General features: G+C 44.5%; 1 protein-coding gene across 1 annotated transcript in view; it reads right to left on the bottom strand.

Moving 5' to 3' along the window:
- The window catches only part of LOC307202508 (mesothelin-like), a 28,175-nt gene that overhangs the window by 8,696 nt on the left and 2,292 nt on the right, over nucleotides 1-17,187 (bottom strand). The window contains exons 3-17 of the mRNA XM_079952494.1: nucleotides 16,457-16,500; nucleotides 14,390-14,605; nucleotides 13,117-13,287; nucleotides 12,046-12,189; nucleotides 11,880-11,929; nucleotides 10,764-10,884; nucleotides 9,975-10,060; nucleotides 9,155-9,284; nucleotides 8,341-8,531; nucleotides 7,132-7,222; nucleotides 6,127-6,238; nucleotides 4,995-5,179; nucleotides 3,263-3,409; nucleotides 1,660-1,793; nucleotides 20-153 (exon numbers count right to left, since the gene is read on the bottom strand). Of these exons, the coding sequence (XP_079808620.1) occupies nucleotides 20-153; nucleotides 1,660-1,793; nucleotides 3,263-3,409; nucleotides 4,995-5,179; nucleotides 6,127-6,238; nucleotides 7,132-7,222; nucleotides 8,341-8,531; nucleotides 9,155-9,284; nucleotides 9,975-10,060; nucleotides 10,764-10,884; nucleotides 11,880-11,929; nucleotides 12,046-12,189; nucleotides 13,117-13,287; nucleotides 14,390-14,605; nucleotides 16,457-16,500 (1,956 nt within the window). The remainder of the gene's footprint in view (nucleotides 1-19; nucleotides 154-1,659; nucleotides 1,794-3,262; nucleotides 3,410-4,994; nucleotides 5,180-6,126; nucleotides 6,239-7,131; nucleotides 7,223-8,340; nucleotides 8,532-9,154; nucleotides 9,285-9,974; nucleotides 10,061-10,763; nucleotides 10,885-11,879; nucleotides 11,930-12,045; nucleotides 12,190-13,116; nucleotides 13,288-14,389; nucleotides 14,606-16,456; nucleotides 16,501-17,187) is intronic.

Here is a 17,187-nt window from a genome sequence, read left to right on the forward strand (position 1 = left end):
AAATGATGCTGTGACTTACCCAGGTATGGCTTGATGAGGTTATAGTAAGCAGGGAACTCATTGTGTCGGTCAGAGTAAGCCCTCTTGGCTTTTGGGTACAGGATATCCTTGGTAGTCTGAGGACACCCACCAATGTTGAGGGTCTTGGCACTCCTGTTCAAGAATGGCAAGGAGGGAGAGGAAAGAAGAGGTGAGCGAGTTTCCAAGCCCTTCCACATTTCTCTCAGCTTTGCTTATTATTCACTGCAATGAAGGGGTCGAAGAGCTGAGCTCACTAGGTCATAGAACCATAGAATTCTAGGGTTGGAACGGACGCCAAGGGTCGTCTAGTCAAACCCCTCCATTGCAGGAATCACAGCAAAAGAATCTCTGAAAAACAGCCATCCAACCTCTGTTTATAAACTTCCAGGGCCCCCCAAACTGTTGTCCATGGGTCACCAGTATTTTGTTTATATATTATTTCATTAATATCCCACCTTTTTCTCCAAGGACCCCAGGGTGGGGCTGATTTAATCCCCACAACAACCCTGTGAGGTAGTTTAGGCTGAGAGGCAGGGATTGGCCCGAGGCCACCCCAATGCACTTTATGTTTGTGGATTTGTGAAGATGGGAGACTGCACATCCATTACACTGAATATACATATTGAATGTTAGTTGTACTTTAATTGCTTCTTTTATTTCCCATATTGTATTACGATTGGAATTCTATGCGATTCAAATTGTAACAGAATAAAATACAATATGTGAAAAGAAATTGTGCGCTATAAAACTGAAGTAATGCACATAACCTAAAGGCCCACGCTGGAAGACCACAAAGCCCAAGATCTTAATAATCAAATAGCACCCCTGGATTCTGCCTCTCCCATTACCATCCCACTTGCACACTATACATGTCAGGGGCTGGTCTGGATCGGAAGACTGGGGAATGCAATTGCAGGGAGATCAGTTCCTAACAGAAGAGGAGGGGGAATATCAGAAGCTGCTCAGTTGAGAGAGGAGCTACCCAGCTATGAGATAGTAGCTAAGCAACCAGAAAGGAGGGAGCAGCTGGGCGATACATCAATCAAGAGTGGGGGAGACCCCCTCCCTCCCTCCCCCCGAACTCAGAGGTCCAAGCATGTCAGAGAACAAAGGAGACACGGGGTGGTGGTGGAGGAAATTCTCGTTGGTGTACTTCTTGCTGCGGAAGTGGGGAGGAGTCAGAGTAGGCAACTGATATCCTTGAGGAGGGTTGCCTGTTTGTGATTGCAACATAATGCTGTAATAAAAGGACAATAAATCTACCAAATGCTAATTAATTCTTATCGTTGAACCACCAGAAGGGAGAGGGGAACTCCCGCACTTGACAATACATTTAAAATGCTGTGATACCATTTTAACAGTCATGGCTTCACTCAAAGAATCCTGGGAGATGTAGTTTGTTAAGGGTGCTGAGGGATGTTAGGGGGCCGCTATTCCCCCTCCCAGAGCTACAATTCCCAGAGTGGTATAACCTTCCCAAGGAACTTCGAGAATTGTAGCACCGTGAGAGGACTACGGTCTCTTAATGACTCTCCTCACTACAGTTCCTGGTATTCTTTGTGGAGAAGCCATTTGCTAAGCAGAAAGTGGACCTCTTTTCTTGCTAAGAGATGAAGAGTTTTAAAGCAGTTTACTCACTTGATAGCATTCTCTGTGATCGTTTTAAGCTGGCCTTGGGTCAAGGAGCACATGTAACGTCCCCCAACAGCATCCAGAGCTGTGGCATCAAACTGGCCTCCGGACTTGCCATATTGCTGAATAATCTCCCTGGCCTAAAAGAAATAATTTCCAACCCAAAACAGATTGGCTTGTAAGTATGTCTTACATGAGCAAAGCTAAGACACTGCTTAATGAACTAGCCAAAACTCAGCTAAGTATACTATTTTGACCTTTTACTATTTCTACCATTTCTATCCTTGTCCTAAAAGGAAATGTTCTCAGGGGTCTCACCACAATGGCCATGCACCCCCAATGCACAAACCTGCACAAACCTGAGCAACCTTTGAAAACAATGGGTTTCAGGGCCATTCTGCAAATGTATATTTTTTTGGGAAGAGCTATTATTATTATTATATTTATTTATATCCCGCCTTTCCCCCAGACAGGGACTCAGGTGGCTTTCAGATAAAATAGCCATAGCCCAGTGCTAAAGCACCTGCTTTGCATGCAGAAGGTCCCAGGTAGGACTGGGAATGTCATTTGTCTGTAACTCTGGAGATCTGCTGCCAGTCAGTGTAGGCAATAGTGAGCTAGATGGACATAAGGCAGCATCTATGTTCCACAGCAAAGTTGCAGAGCAGCTGCTTGGCATGCAGAAGGTCCCAGCTTTAATCCTCAATGGCATCTCCAGGTATGGCCTGAAATGGCCCCTGCCTGAAACCTTGGAGAGCAACTGCCAATCAGGCAATATTGAAGTAGGGTGGCTCAGTTGTCCGACATGTTATGAGCCAACTTCTATGACTTTTCCAGTGGATTTTGGTCGGCTGAACTAGTCTTATGAATGCTCTGTGCTGTCTCCACATTGTGGCTCATTCTAACAACGTTTTATGTATTCTGAATATTCAGAAATCTGGTCTGAGGCACCAAAATGCACTGGGGTAGGCTGAAGGGGAAACAACTCATTAACTTTAAAAAGGTAAAGGATCTCTGACAGTTAAGTCCAGTCGCAAACGACTCTGGGGTTGTGGCACTCATCTCGCTTTACTGGCCGAGGGAGCTGACGTTTGTCACCAGACAGTTTTCCAGGGTCATGTGGCCAGCATGACTAAGCCGCTTCTGGTGCAACGGAACACCGAAACCAGAGCAGTACAAGGAAACGCCGTTTACCTTCCTGCCGGAGTGGTACCTATTTATCTACTTGTACTTTTTGGTGTGCTTTCAAGCTGCTAGGTTGGCAGGAGCTGAGACCGAGCAACGGGAGCTCACCCCGGTGCGGGGATTCGAACCACCAACCTTCCAATCGGCAAGCCCTAGGCTCAGTGGTTTAGACCACAATGCCACCCACTCATTAACTTTACCACCTGTTAAAAAAGCAGAGGAGAACAGAGGCATCATAACCTCTGTGTATTTTAGTGCCGTCCCTCTAAAACTTTGCAACCAAATGCACCTCTTTACGCATGTAAAATGTTTCCTCATGTTTTGCTTCTAGGAAGCGATTCACAAAATCAAAATAAACTTCTAGTTTGGAAAACGAGGGGAAGAAGTAAATCTGGGGAGGCTGTGCTTTTAAGACTGACGTTACCACTTCATCATCAGGTGCGTTGTCCAGCAAAGCAACAAGGGTGTCTGGCGAGTTGAACTTCCATTTCTTAATATCCTCAGGAGTCATTAGGCTGAGGATGCCTCCCACGCTACGGATAACCGAATCGGGATATCCAGTAGGATAGAGCTATAGGGATTGCAAAATAAAAATCAGTGTTTGTGAACGCTGCTGGAGCACCTCTTGCCCTTTCTCAGAGCGCACATCAATCAGGAGACAGATTGCCTTAGTGTGTGTGTGTGTGTGTGTGAGAGAGAGAGAGATACAGAGAGAGATACAGAGAGAGAACAAGAGAGTGAGAGAGCTGGTGCCCTTCAGGATTGGGGGGAAGGAATGCAGAGGAGATCAACAACAGGCAACTCCAGAGGCCATGACAGGCAGAGTCACCCCCGATGGGTTGGAAGTAAGAAGCAGGAATGTTAGGGAATTCTGATGACGAAGAAAAGGGGAGAGGAAATGGCTGGTGTTCACTTTTTCAACCCGTGTGCAGAACAGAAATCAAGTGAATTCAATCGATATTTGCTGGTGTTACTGCTTTCAGTATACAAACAACACATAACTGATTATGCCCCCCCCCTGCAATTTGCATTAGCTTTCATTTGCATTGAAATTAATGGGGTGAAATAACATATTGACAACCTAACTTACACAATTAACTATTTATATTACATTAGTTACATAATTTCATGACAGCAAGGCAAACAACATGGCATTTCACAGAGGACGAACTGGAGCATAACAGAAACAAGGCTGCATGAGACTAAGGCAGGATGGAACAACAACAACAACTTTATTATTTATAGCCCACCCATCTGGCTAGGATTCCCCAGCCACTCTGGGTGGCTTGTAGCAGAATAGTAAAAACAGGATAAAACACTAAACATTTAAAACTTCCCTAAACAGGGCTGCCTTCAGATTTCTTCTAAAAGTCAGATAGTTGTTTATTTCCTTGCCATCTGACGGGAGGGTGTTCCACGGGGCAGGTGCCACTGCCGAGAAGGCTCTCTTCCTGGTTCCCTGTAACATCACTTTTCGCAGTGAGGGAATCAGCAGAAGACCCTTGGAGGAGAACCTCAGTGTCTGGGCTGAGCAATGGAGGTGGAGACACTCCTTCAGGTATACTGAGCCAAGGCCATTTAGGGCTTTAAAGGTCAGCACCAACACTTTTAATTGTGTTCAGAAATGCACTGGGAGCCAGTGAAGATCCTTTAGGACTGTTGTATTATGGTACTGGCAGCCACTCCTGGTCACCAGTCTAGCTGCTGCATTCTGGATTAGTTGCAGTTTCCGGGTCACCTTCAAAGGCTACGTAGAGCGCATTGCAGTAGTCCAAGTGGGAGATAACCAGAGCATGCACCAATCTGGCGAGACAGTGCCAGGCAGGTAGGGTCTCGGCTGGCGTACCAGGTAGAGCTGGTAGACGGGGAAGGAAAGGGAATCGGTGCCACTTTTCCTCCCTAGTCAGGAGATAGGCAGGGAGAGGGCTTGCTGAGGACAGGCTGAGATTGGTGGGGCAGTGACTCATTCACCTCAATGAATGAGTGGGGGCAGAGTGAAAGAGACAGAGAGAGAGACAGAGAGAATGCAAGGCCTCAATCTATTGACCTGCTTGGACCACTCTCCTTTGCCTGCAGTCTCAGATGAGCAATGGCTGAACTCAAGCCCCAGTTCCATGCCCCTCTTAGCAAACTATGAAAGCCAAAACATCGATTACCCGGTCCAGCTTTTCTTTAAGCACCATCAACTGCTCCTCAGTGAAAGCATAACTTGAGATCTTGTTGAGATTGGCCTGCAGGGTTGCGTCATCCAAGCACTGGCGTAATTCCTCGTTATTGTAATAAAGAGGCATCAGCTCATCATCAAGCACCTCCTGTGTTATGGTCTTATCAGCTGGGCATCCTGGGAAGGCAAGACTCAATAGTTAACCAGGGTTGAAGAACTTGCACAACTGACAAGCCCGTGTGGATGCAAGAACATCAGAAGAGCCCTGCTGGATCCTATCAAAGTTCTGTCTGTTTAGGTCCACCCCTCTTGCTCCTCAGCCACAAGTGATTCAGAAGCATAGTGCCTCTGAATCAGGGAGTACAGACTATGTGCTGTAGGGTGCTCTCTGCTAAATACGTATTTGGAGAGAGGCTAAATTCTGTGACCTGTATTAACTATGTAATTAACTATGTGGGGCTTCCCTTGTGCTTGATATGGAAGCTGCAGTTAGTGCCGTATGCTACAACACAGCTGCTGGTGGGAGTGAGATCCTGTCTGCTCAGAGCTTTGCGCTGGCTGCTGATTTGTTACCAGGCAAAGTTCAAGGTGCTACTGTTAGTATATCAAGTCCTTAATAGCTTGGGACCAGCTTGCTGCACTGCAAAATTCAGGGAAGTCTGAATTTTGAAGGGTGGCTATGTTTCACTTTGTGTGTTGTTTTGGAAAGGGCGAATTAGGTAGATTTGCCTTTAGATGCAAACTGAATTTCTTCCTCGTCCCTAGCAGGAGTTTCTGGTCATATGGAGAAGACTTCAGGAATGCCCCCTCTAATCCCCTCACTGCAAACTGAAGTGGCAATCTAAAGTCTGGCAATATAAACAGCATCTGTTTCACATATATCTATGGTCCATTTCTGGTGTCTTCAGGTATGGGTGCAAATAGTTCCTCCCTGAAACCCTGGAGAGTCACTGGTAGTTAGTGTAAACAATACTGAACTAGATGGACCAATAGCCTGTCTCAGTATAATGCAACTTTCTGTGTTTCCTATGTAACAGCTTTATCATGGGATCTGCTGTTTGTGTTAATTGGCTCCAATGCTACCAGAGAATAGCTCCAAGCTTAAAAGCAGTGTTGCTGTATACCTGAATTACGTTTCAGCCTGGAGGGGTGGAGGTTTTTCACAACAGATGCCAGCTGTCCTGTTGGCATATGGGTATGGTGTAAGAAGTCTTTCAGCCATGGTTTTAATATACCCTGCAAAAGGAAAAAGAAACACCTATGTGGTGAAGGATGTAAAATCTAGAAAATCTATGCGATTCTCAGTTAGTTAAACTGAATGCATAGATTCCTTTCCTTCTTCTGGATTTGGGGTTTAGTAGCATGACCAAGATGGTTATTTTTCAGAACAGAATACCGCAGCAAATAATATGAAAATGGTGATGATGTTAGGTTTATCCCACCTTACCTTTCAAGATGGCTAACAAAGTCATCATTGCACAAAGCAGTTACAAACAGTTCAGTATAAAGTCACAGCAAACACAAGACCCATCGTATGAAAGATGGTTACTGATGAAGAATCATGAGATGTGACCTTTCCCTTGCCTGCTCTCATTTACAGAACTTCAGTGGCAGCACTAGTGATGGAACATTAACGAACATTTTGTGTTCTGGTTGGTTGTTATATATCAGTTGGTTTTTGCTTTAGCAGTCTCCTGCACGGGAAGGATAAAGGTTTACAGTTGGAAGTTTTGCACAGGAGGGTCAAAAGTTTACAAGGGGATGTTTTCTCAGGAGGTTTTGCACAACATTTTTGACTAGGAGCTTGACAATTAAAGGGAAACAGAAATTTAACAAGGTGTCCACTCTCCTTGCATTTGACTAAAGGTTGGAAGAGAGAGTGTATATAAGTTGAATTTGAAAATAGAGTAGAACAAGAAGTTGTGGAGATAAAGACTTGAAGAGGCTAGGCTGCTTAGGTTCAATTTATGACATTTGTGACAAAGATAAGTGAGGTCCACAATAATTCCCACTTACAATTTCCCCATCCTATTTTCCTGGCAAACAAACACGACCCAGAGCACAGCACTTCAACAGAGACTTAAATACCCTTTTGCTTCCCCTTGATTATGGGGGGGAGAGAGACTTACTGCAGGAATACTTTGTAGGATACTGTGATCAAATATAGGGAGCAAACCACTCAGTTCTTCCAGGGTAGAATTTGACCATGTTGAAGGAAGCCTGAGCGGAAAGAAAGGGAATGGAAAATTACCAGCAAGCTACATATCAACACAACGGAACTCTGAAGTAGGGGCATGAGTTTCACGGAGAGAGAGTTTAAAGGATGTTCCAATCAGAAGCAATGTCTGTGACATTTAGAATATAATTTCTCCTTCTTTAGGCATTGAGCAGCTGCAGAACACAAGGAGGACAAGGCAGCAGGGGCACTGCCCTCCTGCCACTGGTGCTGCATTTGCGGGTGAGGAAGCAGTGAGATCAGGGAAGCTTTAGGTTGGTATTATTGGGACACCTGAAGGACACTACCAAGACAGGCTCCCCCAACCTCGCAGCACTGCTGCTCTCCCTCACTTGCTCCTGCTGGTGCCGTATAACCGATGGAATACTGCAATGCCGCTAAAGATGAAAAGGAAATAAAATAAAAATTCAAATGTTGCACGACTGCATTTTGCAAGCACTAAACCAAAAGGATCCAACATCAAGTATTTGTCATTTAAAGCCTTGGTTTCAGATGCGGAACCTGTGCGACATTGCAAGATCATAGTTACTCCCTCTAGATCCATTTCTGCATGGTGAAATGAAACCTGTACTGTGTAAATTGGTGGTTGCTTTTCGTTTGTGTGAGATTCAGGTTTCTTAGGCAAAACCCACCTTTCAGCTACAGAGCATGGCTTTTGAAGCTGTGAAATTTAGTGGTGGAGCATCTGCGTTCAAACCCTGGCATCTTCAGGAAGGGTGAGGAATGACTCCTGTCTGAAAACCTGGAAAGCTTCTGCCAGTAGGTGACATGGTAATAGCCTAACTCGGCTTTTTAGGTATTATTCTATAAACTGACTCTGTATCTATGTTAGGCATGGCTTCCTCTTAGGGAGCGTAGCTTTTGCTGCAAATATAACATTTCATGATGAGCATTTCCAGTCAAAAACCCACAATTCTAGCTTTGAAATGCTGTTTGCACTAGCAAATGCAAATGAATTAGGTTCAGTGGCAAGCCAAACAGATTTCTGACAACCAGTTTTCTTTTCAGGAGAATTCAGAAAACTCCAAAAGAGCAAGCAAGCAAGCAAGCAAGCAAGCAAGCAAACAAACAAACAAACAAACACCCTGCAGTGTGATCCTACCCAAACGAGGTTCTTCCACTGCCGAGGAGAGCTTGGATTGCTTTGATTTGTTCGGGTGTGAAAGACTGGCACTGATTTAACTGCGTCAGAAAATTGTTGCCGGATGCTGCGATGTAGTCTGCACCAAGATCACAGACTAAGTGGCCCAGAATTGCCGCATCTTCCTTGGTTACCTGTAGGTCATGGATGTCCTACAGAAAATCATTTGTAAAAAAATTGTGTAATTTTTTTTAAAAAGAGAAGCTATCAGCATCTTAAAATAATTTAGTTGATTAATAACCTATATTTTAACCAAATAATCAAATATATTTCATCGAATTAGTTTCTATCTGTATTCCTGTATAGGTACTATTATGAGATATTTCAGAAACTGGGAGATAACTTGAGACTGAGTAGACCAATACTTGCTGCCTTTCAATTTCCCATGAAAAACACACCAGGACTTCAGTAGTCTAAAATCTGCTTCACCTATTAAAATTGGCCCTCATTGATAAAAATATGTAAATAAGCTGGAACAGTAGTTGACTCATCTACTAATTGTATTTTTTCAGTCTGGAGAAGAGAGATAAAACCCAGCTTCTATCATGTGATATCAGGTGATTATTGGCAAACTGATTGTATTTCAAATTGAGGTCATGGGCATAAGAGATAAAACTGAAGTCTGTGCTGTGAAGCGTATTTTTTTCCAGGGTGTTTTTGAGTTAAATTGAAAGTTTCTTGGTCCAGAGTGCCACTTATTCGGCACAGACGCAAGCTTGAATAAATGCTTTTGCTTTTATCACTGCCTAGGGTGCCAGAATTTTACTTTACTTACCAGGCAAGCTAACGCCTCTGACAGAAGCTGTTTCCGTTGTGGGGAATCTTTCTCCAGGACATCAATATTGGCTTTTCCGACGCGAGTGACATACTCCTTGCAGTTTTCACCTGCTGCAAGGTCTGAAGGCCTAGAAACAAGAAAGGATTAATGAATGTTTGTGCATATGGATTGACTCTCCCCACTCTGTGTTTAATACACCGCTGTGAACACCCCAGTCTCCAAGTGGCAAAAATATTTCAGAGGTTCAATGCTTACTTCTGGTTTCCTTGGAATGAAGATAACTGGAGAATGTGGTGTCTTTTATTAAGATGGTGGTTTTATTTGAACATATATACAACCTGAGCATAGGATGGAGGGGCTCACAGCATAAGTATTTAAAACAGAGCTTGCTTCTTCATTAGGTTGCTGGGGGAGAGGGTCCCCCCAAACCATAGCTTTGGATTCAGCACAGCACAAGACAAGCCTCTCTGTGTCATTCCAGCACTCGGTATCAGCCAGACTAAACAAAAGAGCATCCCCTGGCTTCTTGCTCTATTATCTACAAGACAGATGAGGGTGTGGGGAAGAACCCGCTTCCTCCTTAAAGAGCATCACCAGCCAGTCATCTCCATAGCAACATGACCACTCTTTAGTCATGTAAAAGCAGGGTGCTTACAAGCCTGGCTAGGGCCTATGTCTTAACAAAGAGACTAGTATGGCCAGTTCAGTAGTTCCCTCTGGTGGATTCCAACCATACAAATACACAATCACAAGCTTGGAAAGAACTCATGGGCATCATCCAACCCCACCACATCTTATAATACTACTCTACATTTACCTTAAAAAGAGAAACAAGTCTTTAGGGTAGTTGTTTAAATCCTCTGGGGGTCCACTGAGCAGTACCCTCTTGGCTAAGCAGCTCAGCTGAAAAACAAACCAGAACATTCTGTCAGCAAGTAGAAAGAAGTACAAGCAGGTCATTTATTTCAGAAAACGGTGAGGGGATTTTCCCTTAAAAATAAAATAAAATAAACAACAACAATGCACCCATCTGTGGTGGTTTTGCAGCTGGTTTTGCAGCTGGTTTTGCAAAATTTAAGCCCCAAAAGATTTCCTTTGCATACGCCACCATACCTGAGGGCATTGGGCTGGCTGAGAAGATTAGGGCAGACTGTGGGGACATACATACATACATAATTTTATTTGTATGGCGTCTTTCCACAGTTCAAACCATGCTCAAGGTGGTTTACAACATGAAAGAAAAAAAAACACTACCTAACTCGAAAATAACAAAATAAATAAAACATTAAAAATATACAACCAAACTGGACAACTTCCACATAAATCACAAGATCTAAAATAAAGATACAAAAAACCCACAGCAACAACAGCAATAATCTCTCCAACAAAACCCCACAAACAGTACCAAGTTCCCCATCACCTGCTACCTGAGGTGGTCTCCTTACCCTACCTAACTGAATGACTGGCCCCAATTCTGTTACTATCATATCCCCAAGAACACACACCAAGGATAAAAGCTGAGACGGGAAATCCAATTCAGGTCTTTGAAAATACTTTCAAATATTGATCTCAAAAAAGCCCTCAAGATGCATGCAAAGAAGCCGACCTGTTCTTCGCTCAGCTGAACGTTCTTCTGCCCCAGAACGTTGAGTAGCTGTTGGAATCTCTCATCATCCATATCAGCAGCGACTGCACAAGTAACACCTTGCAGTATGGAAGGGGATAGGCTGAAAATTCAAGGGACCATAAGCAATGAATAGATAGTTGTGAAGAACATCACCAGTGGTTTTTAAAAAGTGAGGGGCTCAGTCGAATGTGTATGCAGAAGAGAGGTGGGGTATCTTCTAACCTTTCTCCTCTTTTGCCTTTGAAATACTTAATATGGAGGGTTCATAATTCGATCAGGGGCACCGGTGGCTGGCAGAACCAACTAATTCTTGTGTTGTGGATTTGAGGGGTCAGTCTGGATCGGGGTCAGCAAACTTTTTCAGCAGGGGGCCGGTCCACTGTCCCTCAGACCTTGTGGGGGGCAGACTATATTTTTTTTTGGGGGGGGGGAATTATGGAAGAGCACCACAAGCCTCGGTGGCTGCTTATCTGTGTCTTGTGAGCAGCGGAGGGACGATGAGCGGAGCACGAAAGGGCTCCGAAGAGGGGATGCTTAAAATGGCGGCTACTCGAGCGCTGCTGCTGCTGGCACTAACAAAGCCCAGCCCCCTTCCTCCTCTAGGCAGGGCGGGGAGAAGCCAGGAGGAGGGAGGGAGGCGCCACCGCCACGCCGTGTGAGGGAGAGGGAGGGAGAAGGAACGAACGTGCGCGCCGGCGATCCATGAGGCGATTCCCGGACCATTCGCAGGCCAGATCCAGAAGGCAATTGGGCCTGATCCAGCCTGCAGACCTTAGTTTGCCTACCCAGGTCTGGATGATGGCCTGAGTCCCTTCCAATTCTTGGGATCCCATGCCCAGTGAGCGTTAAAATTGAAGAGAGGAGGCTGCTGAAGTGTCCTCATCAGCATCCCAAAAAGAATGAGCTGGGTTTCAAGAGTTACAACTAAGTGACTGTGCCCTCTAGGCTAATGGGTGGGCCTTTCCTCTCCTCTCTAGACCATTCCCCTCCAATAAAGCCACCCATTTGAAAGAGTGCTATGAATAAATGTGGCCTTTTTTCCTCAAAGAGGAAAAAAACCCAAAAAAGAAAAAGAATATTAGGGGTCAGCAATACCTGTGGATTTCAGGGACCCTCTTGATTATATCAGGAAACAACATGGCAGCCTATAGGAATAAACCAAGAAGAACATAAACAATTTCCGTTAATAACAAGGACACGTGATTCCTCCTTGATGTCCAGGAGGTGTTGGAAATAAGGGTGAGTCATCTCCCTGTCTCACCTGTTCTGGGGTCCATGGCTTGTCATTGAGATCTTGAATGTTGAACGTGTCACCAGGGACCAGCAGTGATTTTGGTATATAGGGAACCAGACCATCCGGGGTGTATTGCACCAGGTCGTTAAATCCCGCTGTAGCAGCAACCAGCTAGAAAACAAAGTTATTCTTCATGGGGGCAAACTTTTGCTGAACTGGATGACAGTCCCATCTAGCCCATCGTGGCTGCTTTGTTTGTTTATTTAAAATATGTATTGATGACTCTTCATCTGCATATTCCTGGGTGGTAGGCAAAAGTGTGAGAACAATCCATCGGAATATAAATATTAGGGGTGTGCAGGTGGACAAATATGGTTTGGGGATGCTCTCCACCTTCCCTGAGTCAAAGCACAGTGTCAATAAACTGCAATAAGTCAGATCAGGGCCCTCACAAAACCTCATATCACTTTAAAATGAAAACTGAACCAAAATTCTCCCCTATCCCTAAGTGGCCTTAGGAAGATCCAGGTTAAAATACCTACTGGTCCACAAAGCTCACCGAGTCACTATTTTCCCACCTGTCAGGGTTGTCTTGGTTGGAAATGCAACAGCAGGGATCATTCAATTGATAATTTGAGGTTAATCCTGCTGGTGTTAAAGTCAACTAGCTAAGAAGTGCATGGGGGAAGGTGTTGCTTAGCAGTGCAGGCAGTGGTAAGATTTTTCCTGAGGTGGCATGTGCCTTGAGGTGGCTGTTGCTGTAAAGGATTACAATAATTATAATGTATGTGAAGTGCTTTTAAAAACATGAAAGCTGTTATTATTAAGCCTGTCAGTTCTCCTGAAAGGCTGGAAATTTTGAGCTCCCCCTCTCCTTTCCATTCTGACAGGTCAAGGATCCTGTAACTAAGAACTAGTGCTTGAGTTTATTTTTCCCCTTCTCGCTCCCACCCCCTTTTCTTTTTGTGCCATGTCTTTCAGATCGCAGGCTGCTCTGGGGGTTTGGTTTGGCTGAACAGAAGAATTTTTAAAAAACCATTTAATAAATAATAGCATCGAAATGCTACAACGAGTTAACAGGAAAAAGAAAGGCCTCACCTTTTCCACAAATGCTGTTTTCAGAGTGGGTGGCACGGTCTCCAGCTGCTTGGCAAAGCTTGGGACTTTAACAGCGTCCAAGACCACCTGGGCAGGTATGGATTCCAGGCTGGTGTGGCTCAACCCAACCACCAAACTCCCAAGTGCTGCAAGGCTCTGGCCATCCTGAATCTGTAAATAGGAAACTCTTAGCTGTAGGAACCAGGTTGGTCATCCAATAGTCAACTTCACCCAGAAGACTGAATTGGTAGCTTGGAGCTAGGAGACACTGCAAGCCCACACTGAGTCATGTTCTTAAGGGACTTCTACATGAACTTATATCTATATATCTATATATCTATATATCTATATCTATAGATATAGATATAGATATAGATATAGATATAGATATAGATATAGATATAGATATAGATATAGATATAGATATAGATATAGATATATACACACACACATACACATACATATATATAATTTTCATTTTACAACAAATACAAAACATAAATTTGAATTATTCCACATCATAATTTGACTCCCCACCCCCTTTTTGTGGTTTCTTACATTTACAGTATACTGTTTTTTATTGCAGTTCCACGTTAACCCTATTTATTGTTTATCCCAGATAGTCAATATATTTTTTTGTCACTGCATGTTTTTACTTTAATCCTGCTAAAGTCTTAATTTGTTTACAAGAGTTTTGTAAATATTCAATAAATGGTTTCCATGCTATATTTTTAAAAAATTGTCTTGATTTCTTATTCGTCCAGTAAGTTTCACCATTTCTGAGTATTCTAATAACTCCTGTTGCCATTCTTCTTTAGTCAGGACATTTTTCTTCTTTCTATATGAGCTTTTGACCCATTTCTCCTTGGACCGATTTCTTACCAGTATCATTCTGACCAGCTAGACACAGCGGCCAATGTGCACATAGGAAACTGCCTTCTGCTGAGTCAGACCATTGGTCCATCTAGCTCAGCATTGTTCACACTGACTGGCAGTGACTCTTCAGAGTTGCAAACTGGGAACTCTCTCAGTCATTCCATTGGGGTGCTGAACCTGGGAACTTCTGCATGCAAAGCAGATACTCTATCACTGAGCTACACCTCTTCCCCCAAGGCAAGATTTGCCGATGGGCAGCTCCTGTTGGCAAGAAAACTTCAACTTCTGGCAGAAGTTCCCTGTACCAGGTGAGATGTTTTTCTTCACTCCCATGTCTCCTCAAGGTTCCTGCTCAGCTGTATGTATTTCATATGCAAGGGGACAATGTTCTTCTCACCTGGTATCCAGAACTGAACAGTTTCTCCAGGATGGCGCCAGCCTGTTCAGGGTCCCAGCCCTGAACTTTGCTCAAGGAAGGCAGAGAAGATGCTAGCATGCTTTCAGGGATGCAGTTCTCAATCTGCTGCACTGAGAGTCCGAGAGCCTTCTGTCCCAGGGAGTTCAGGATTGCTGGAGAGAATGTGCCACACTGGCTGCCTGGCAAGCCAGCAACCTGGTGGCAGAAGAAGAATGAATGAATGACACTGGGCCCAGACTGAGGCAGAGGGGAATCACATGTGCCCAAAGAAGTCATGACTCCCTGAATCCATCAGTGTTCCAGATTAATGGAAGCCTGGGAGCAAGCTTGTTTTCTGCTGCTCCAGAGGGTAGGAGTCAAACCAATGGATTCCAAAGACAAGAAAGGAGATTCCTACTAAACATAGGAAAGAACTTTCTAATGGTGAGAGTTGGACTCTTCTTCATCAGAGAAGTGGACTCTCCTTCATCAGAGGCTTTTAAACACAGGTTGGATGGCTATCTGCCAGGGATTCTTTAGCTGTAATTCCTGCATTGCTGGGTTGGGCTGGGTGAGCATTGAGGGTTTCTATTAGCTCTACAATTCTGTGATTCTATGGATAATGAACAAGAAGCTGCAGGGCACCAGATGAGGAGCTGGAACCTCCCATACTATTGGGGCCCATAGATTCAGAACCTGGACTGTCACAGAATCTTCCCTGACCCTGAAGAAGCAGGTGCCTCCCACCACAAATCACCAGTCTGGCGACACCAGGGTGTGCACGCTGCAGGATGAAAGAGGTGTGTGTGTCTTCAGACTAGAGGGTTTGTTTGTTTCATAAAATTTATACACCATGATATTGTAAAAAAAAACAAATCTCAACAGGATTTACAGAAAAGATAAAACAAAATTACCAATAAGAAGAATTAACACCAATAATTTAAAGACCTTTGCTTCTGTTGGCGTGAGTTGTTCATTTGGAGCTGTCCATGGTCCTCAACCTTTGATCTTCCTTGACCTCCAGCCTTGCTGCCTTCTCTCTGTGGGTTCTGGCTGTCTCACCTATATTCTAAGCTTCTTTGGGCAAACACCTGGACTCTTTGAAGCCCACCTACCTTATCCATACCAGTCTTTCTTTTGCACTATTGCAGGGCTGGGGGACATTGGGCCTCGGGTTCCAATGTGGCCACCCAGGCCTCTTCAGCTGGTCCCTGGAACTCCTCCCAAGCCCCATCCCTCACTAGTCGTTTTTGAATGTTTTATCTGTCTAGAATTTGATCAGCTGTAATGATGCCTTTGTGCTTGGCTGGATGGGGAGGGTGGTATCAAATGAGTGGCCTTTTCTCTTTCTTTTTCTAAATGGTAATTCTGACTGGTCTTCCTTGGCCATCTGTTGCCACAGAGCTGGAACAGTAATAACAGCCTGGCTTTTTTTGTGCTTATTTTACATGGAGCTGCAATGAACTCCATAAGAATATAGGAAGCCGCCTTATTCTGAAGCTACATTCACACGAGCGTGAGACTCTTAATCTCAGAGTTGTGGGTTCAAGCCCCATGTTGGGCAAAAAGATTCTTGCATTGCAGGGGGTTGTGTTGGACTAGACAATCCTTGTGGTCCCTTCCAACTCTACAGTTCTATGATATCATTTGAAACAGTCATGACTTCCCCCAAAGAATTCTGGGAACTGTAGTTTGTTAAGGGTGCTGAGAGTTGATAGGAGACACCCCTGTTTCCTACTCAGAGCTACAATTGCCAGAGTGGTTTAACAATCAACCCTTCTCAGGGAACTCTGGAAAATGTAGCTCTGGGAGGGGGAAATAGGGATTTCCTATTCCAACTTTCAGTGCCCTTAACAAACGACAGCTCCCAGAATTCTTTGGAGGAAGTCTACACTGACTGGCAGAGGCTCTTCAGGGTTTCAGGCAGGAGTCTCTCCCAGCTATACCTGGATTGGGATTGAACCTGGGACCTTTTGCATGCAAAACAGGTGTCCTACCACAGAGCTACAGCCCCTCCATAGCAAGAGGAAAGCCCAACAAGTATGCACAAGCCAAGAAAATACTTACTGGAAACTTCAGCGCAGAACTGGCAGTAGCTGCCATCACCCAACCTGAAAGACACATAAGGCTTCAGGGGAAAAAACCCACACACCTCTTCGAATCAAATGTAGCTCACCTTTGGAAATCTGGCCCAGCAAATGTCCTTTGTCAAATGCTTCCTTTGCTTCAGCAGCAAAAACAAATAAAGTCCCCAAAGCTGTTATTTGCTCTGCTTGGCATAAACTGGGGCTCTGACAATACAGCACTTAGGTGTGTGATGCTAGGCCTTGGAGGAGGCACATGTTGTGCACCTTCCCCCCCCCCCACAGTTGGAAAAGCTGGCCCTTCCAGTAGGCAGAGTGGGGCAACTCCTGGGCCTGCTAAACTAACAAACTGCTGTCCCGGGTGTGGTGGAGAAGGCAACCTCACCATTGGAGTTTATTTATTCTGCTATCCTTTGATTGACCGCTCTTTCCCCATTTGTCTGTGACCAATCTCGGTATCTCAGTAGAGAACTTGCTGCTTTCTTGGCAGGCAGATGCCAGAGCCCAGCAAGCAGCTGCTTGTTCAAAGCTGCTTGTCAGACTTGCTCATTTGCACCTGAGTGACATCAAATTTTCCATCATCTCCCTAATATGTATTTTGAAGTACTGATAACCAATGACTTTTGTGCTTTTCCAGAGTACAGTGGTACCTTGGTTTTCGAACATCTCAGAAGTGGAACATTTCGGTTTTCGAACGCCGAAAACCCACAAGTA

Source organism: Podarcis cretensis (assembly GCF_951804945.1).
Source record: "Podarcis cretensis genome assembly, chromosome: 14".
NCBI lineage: Eukaryota > Metazoa > Chordata > Lepidosauria > Squamata > Lacertidae > Podarcis > Podarcis cretensis.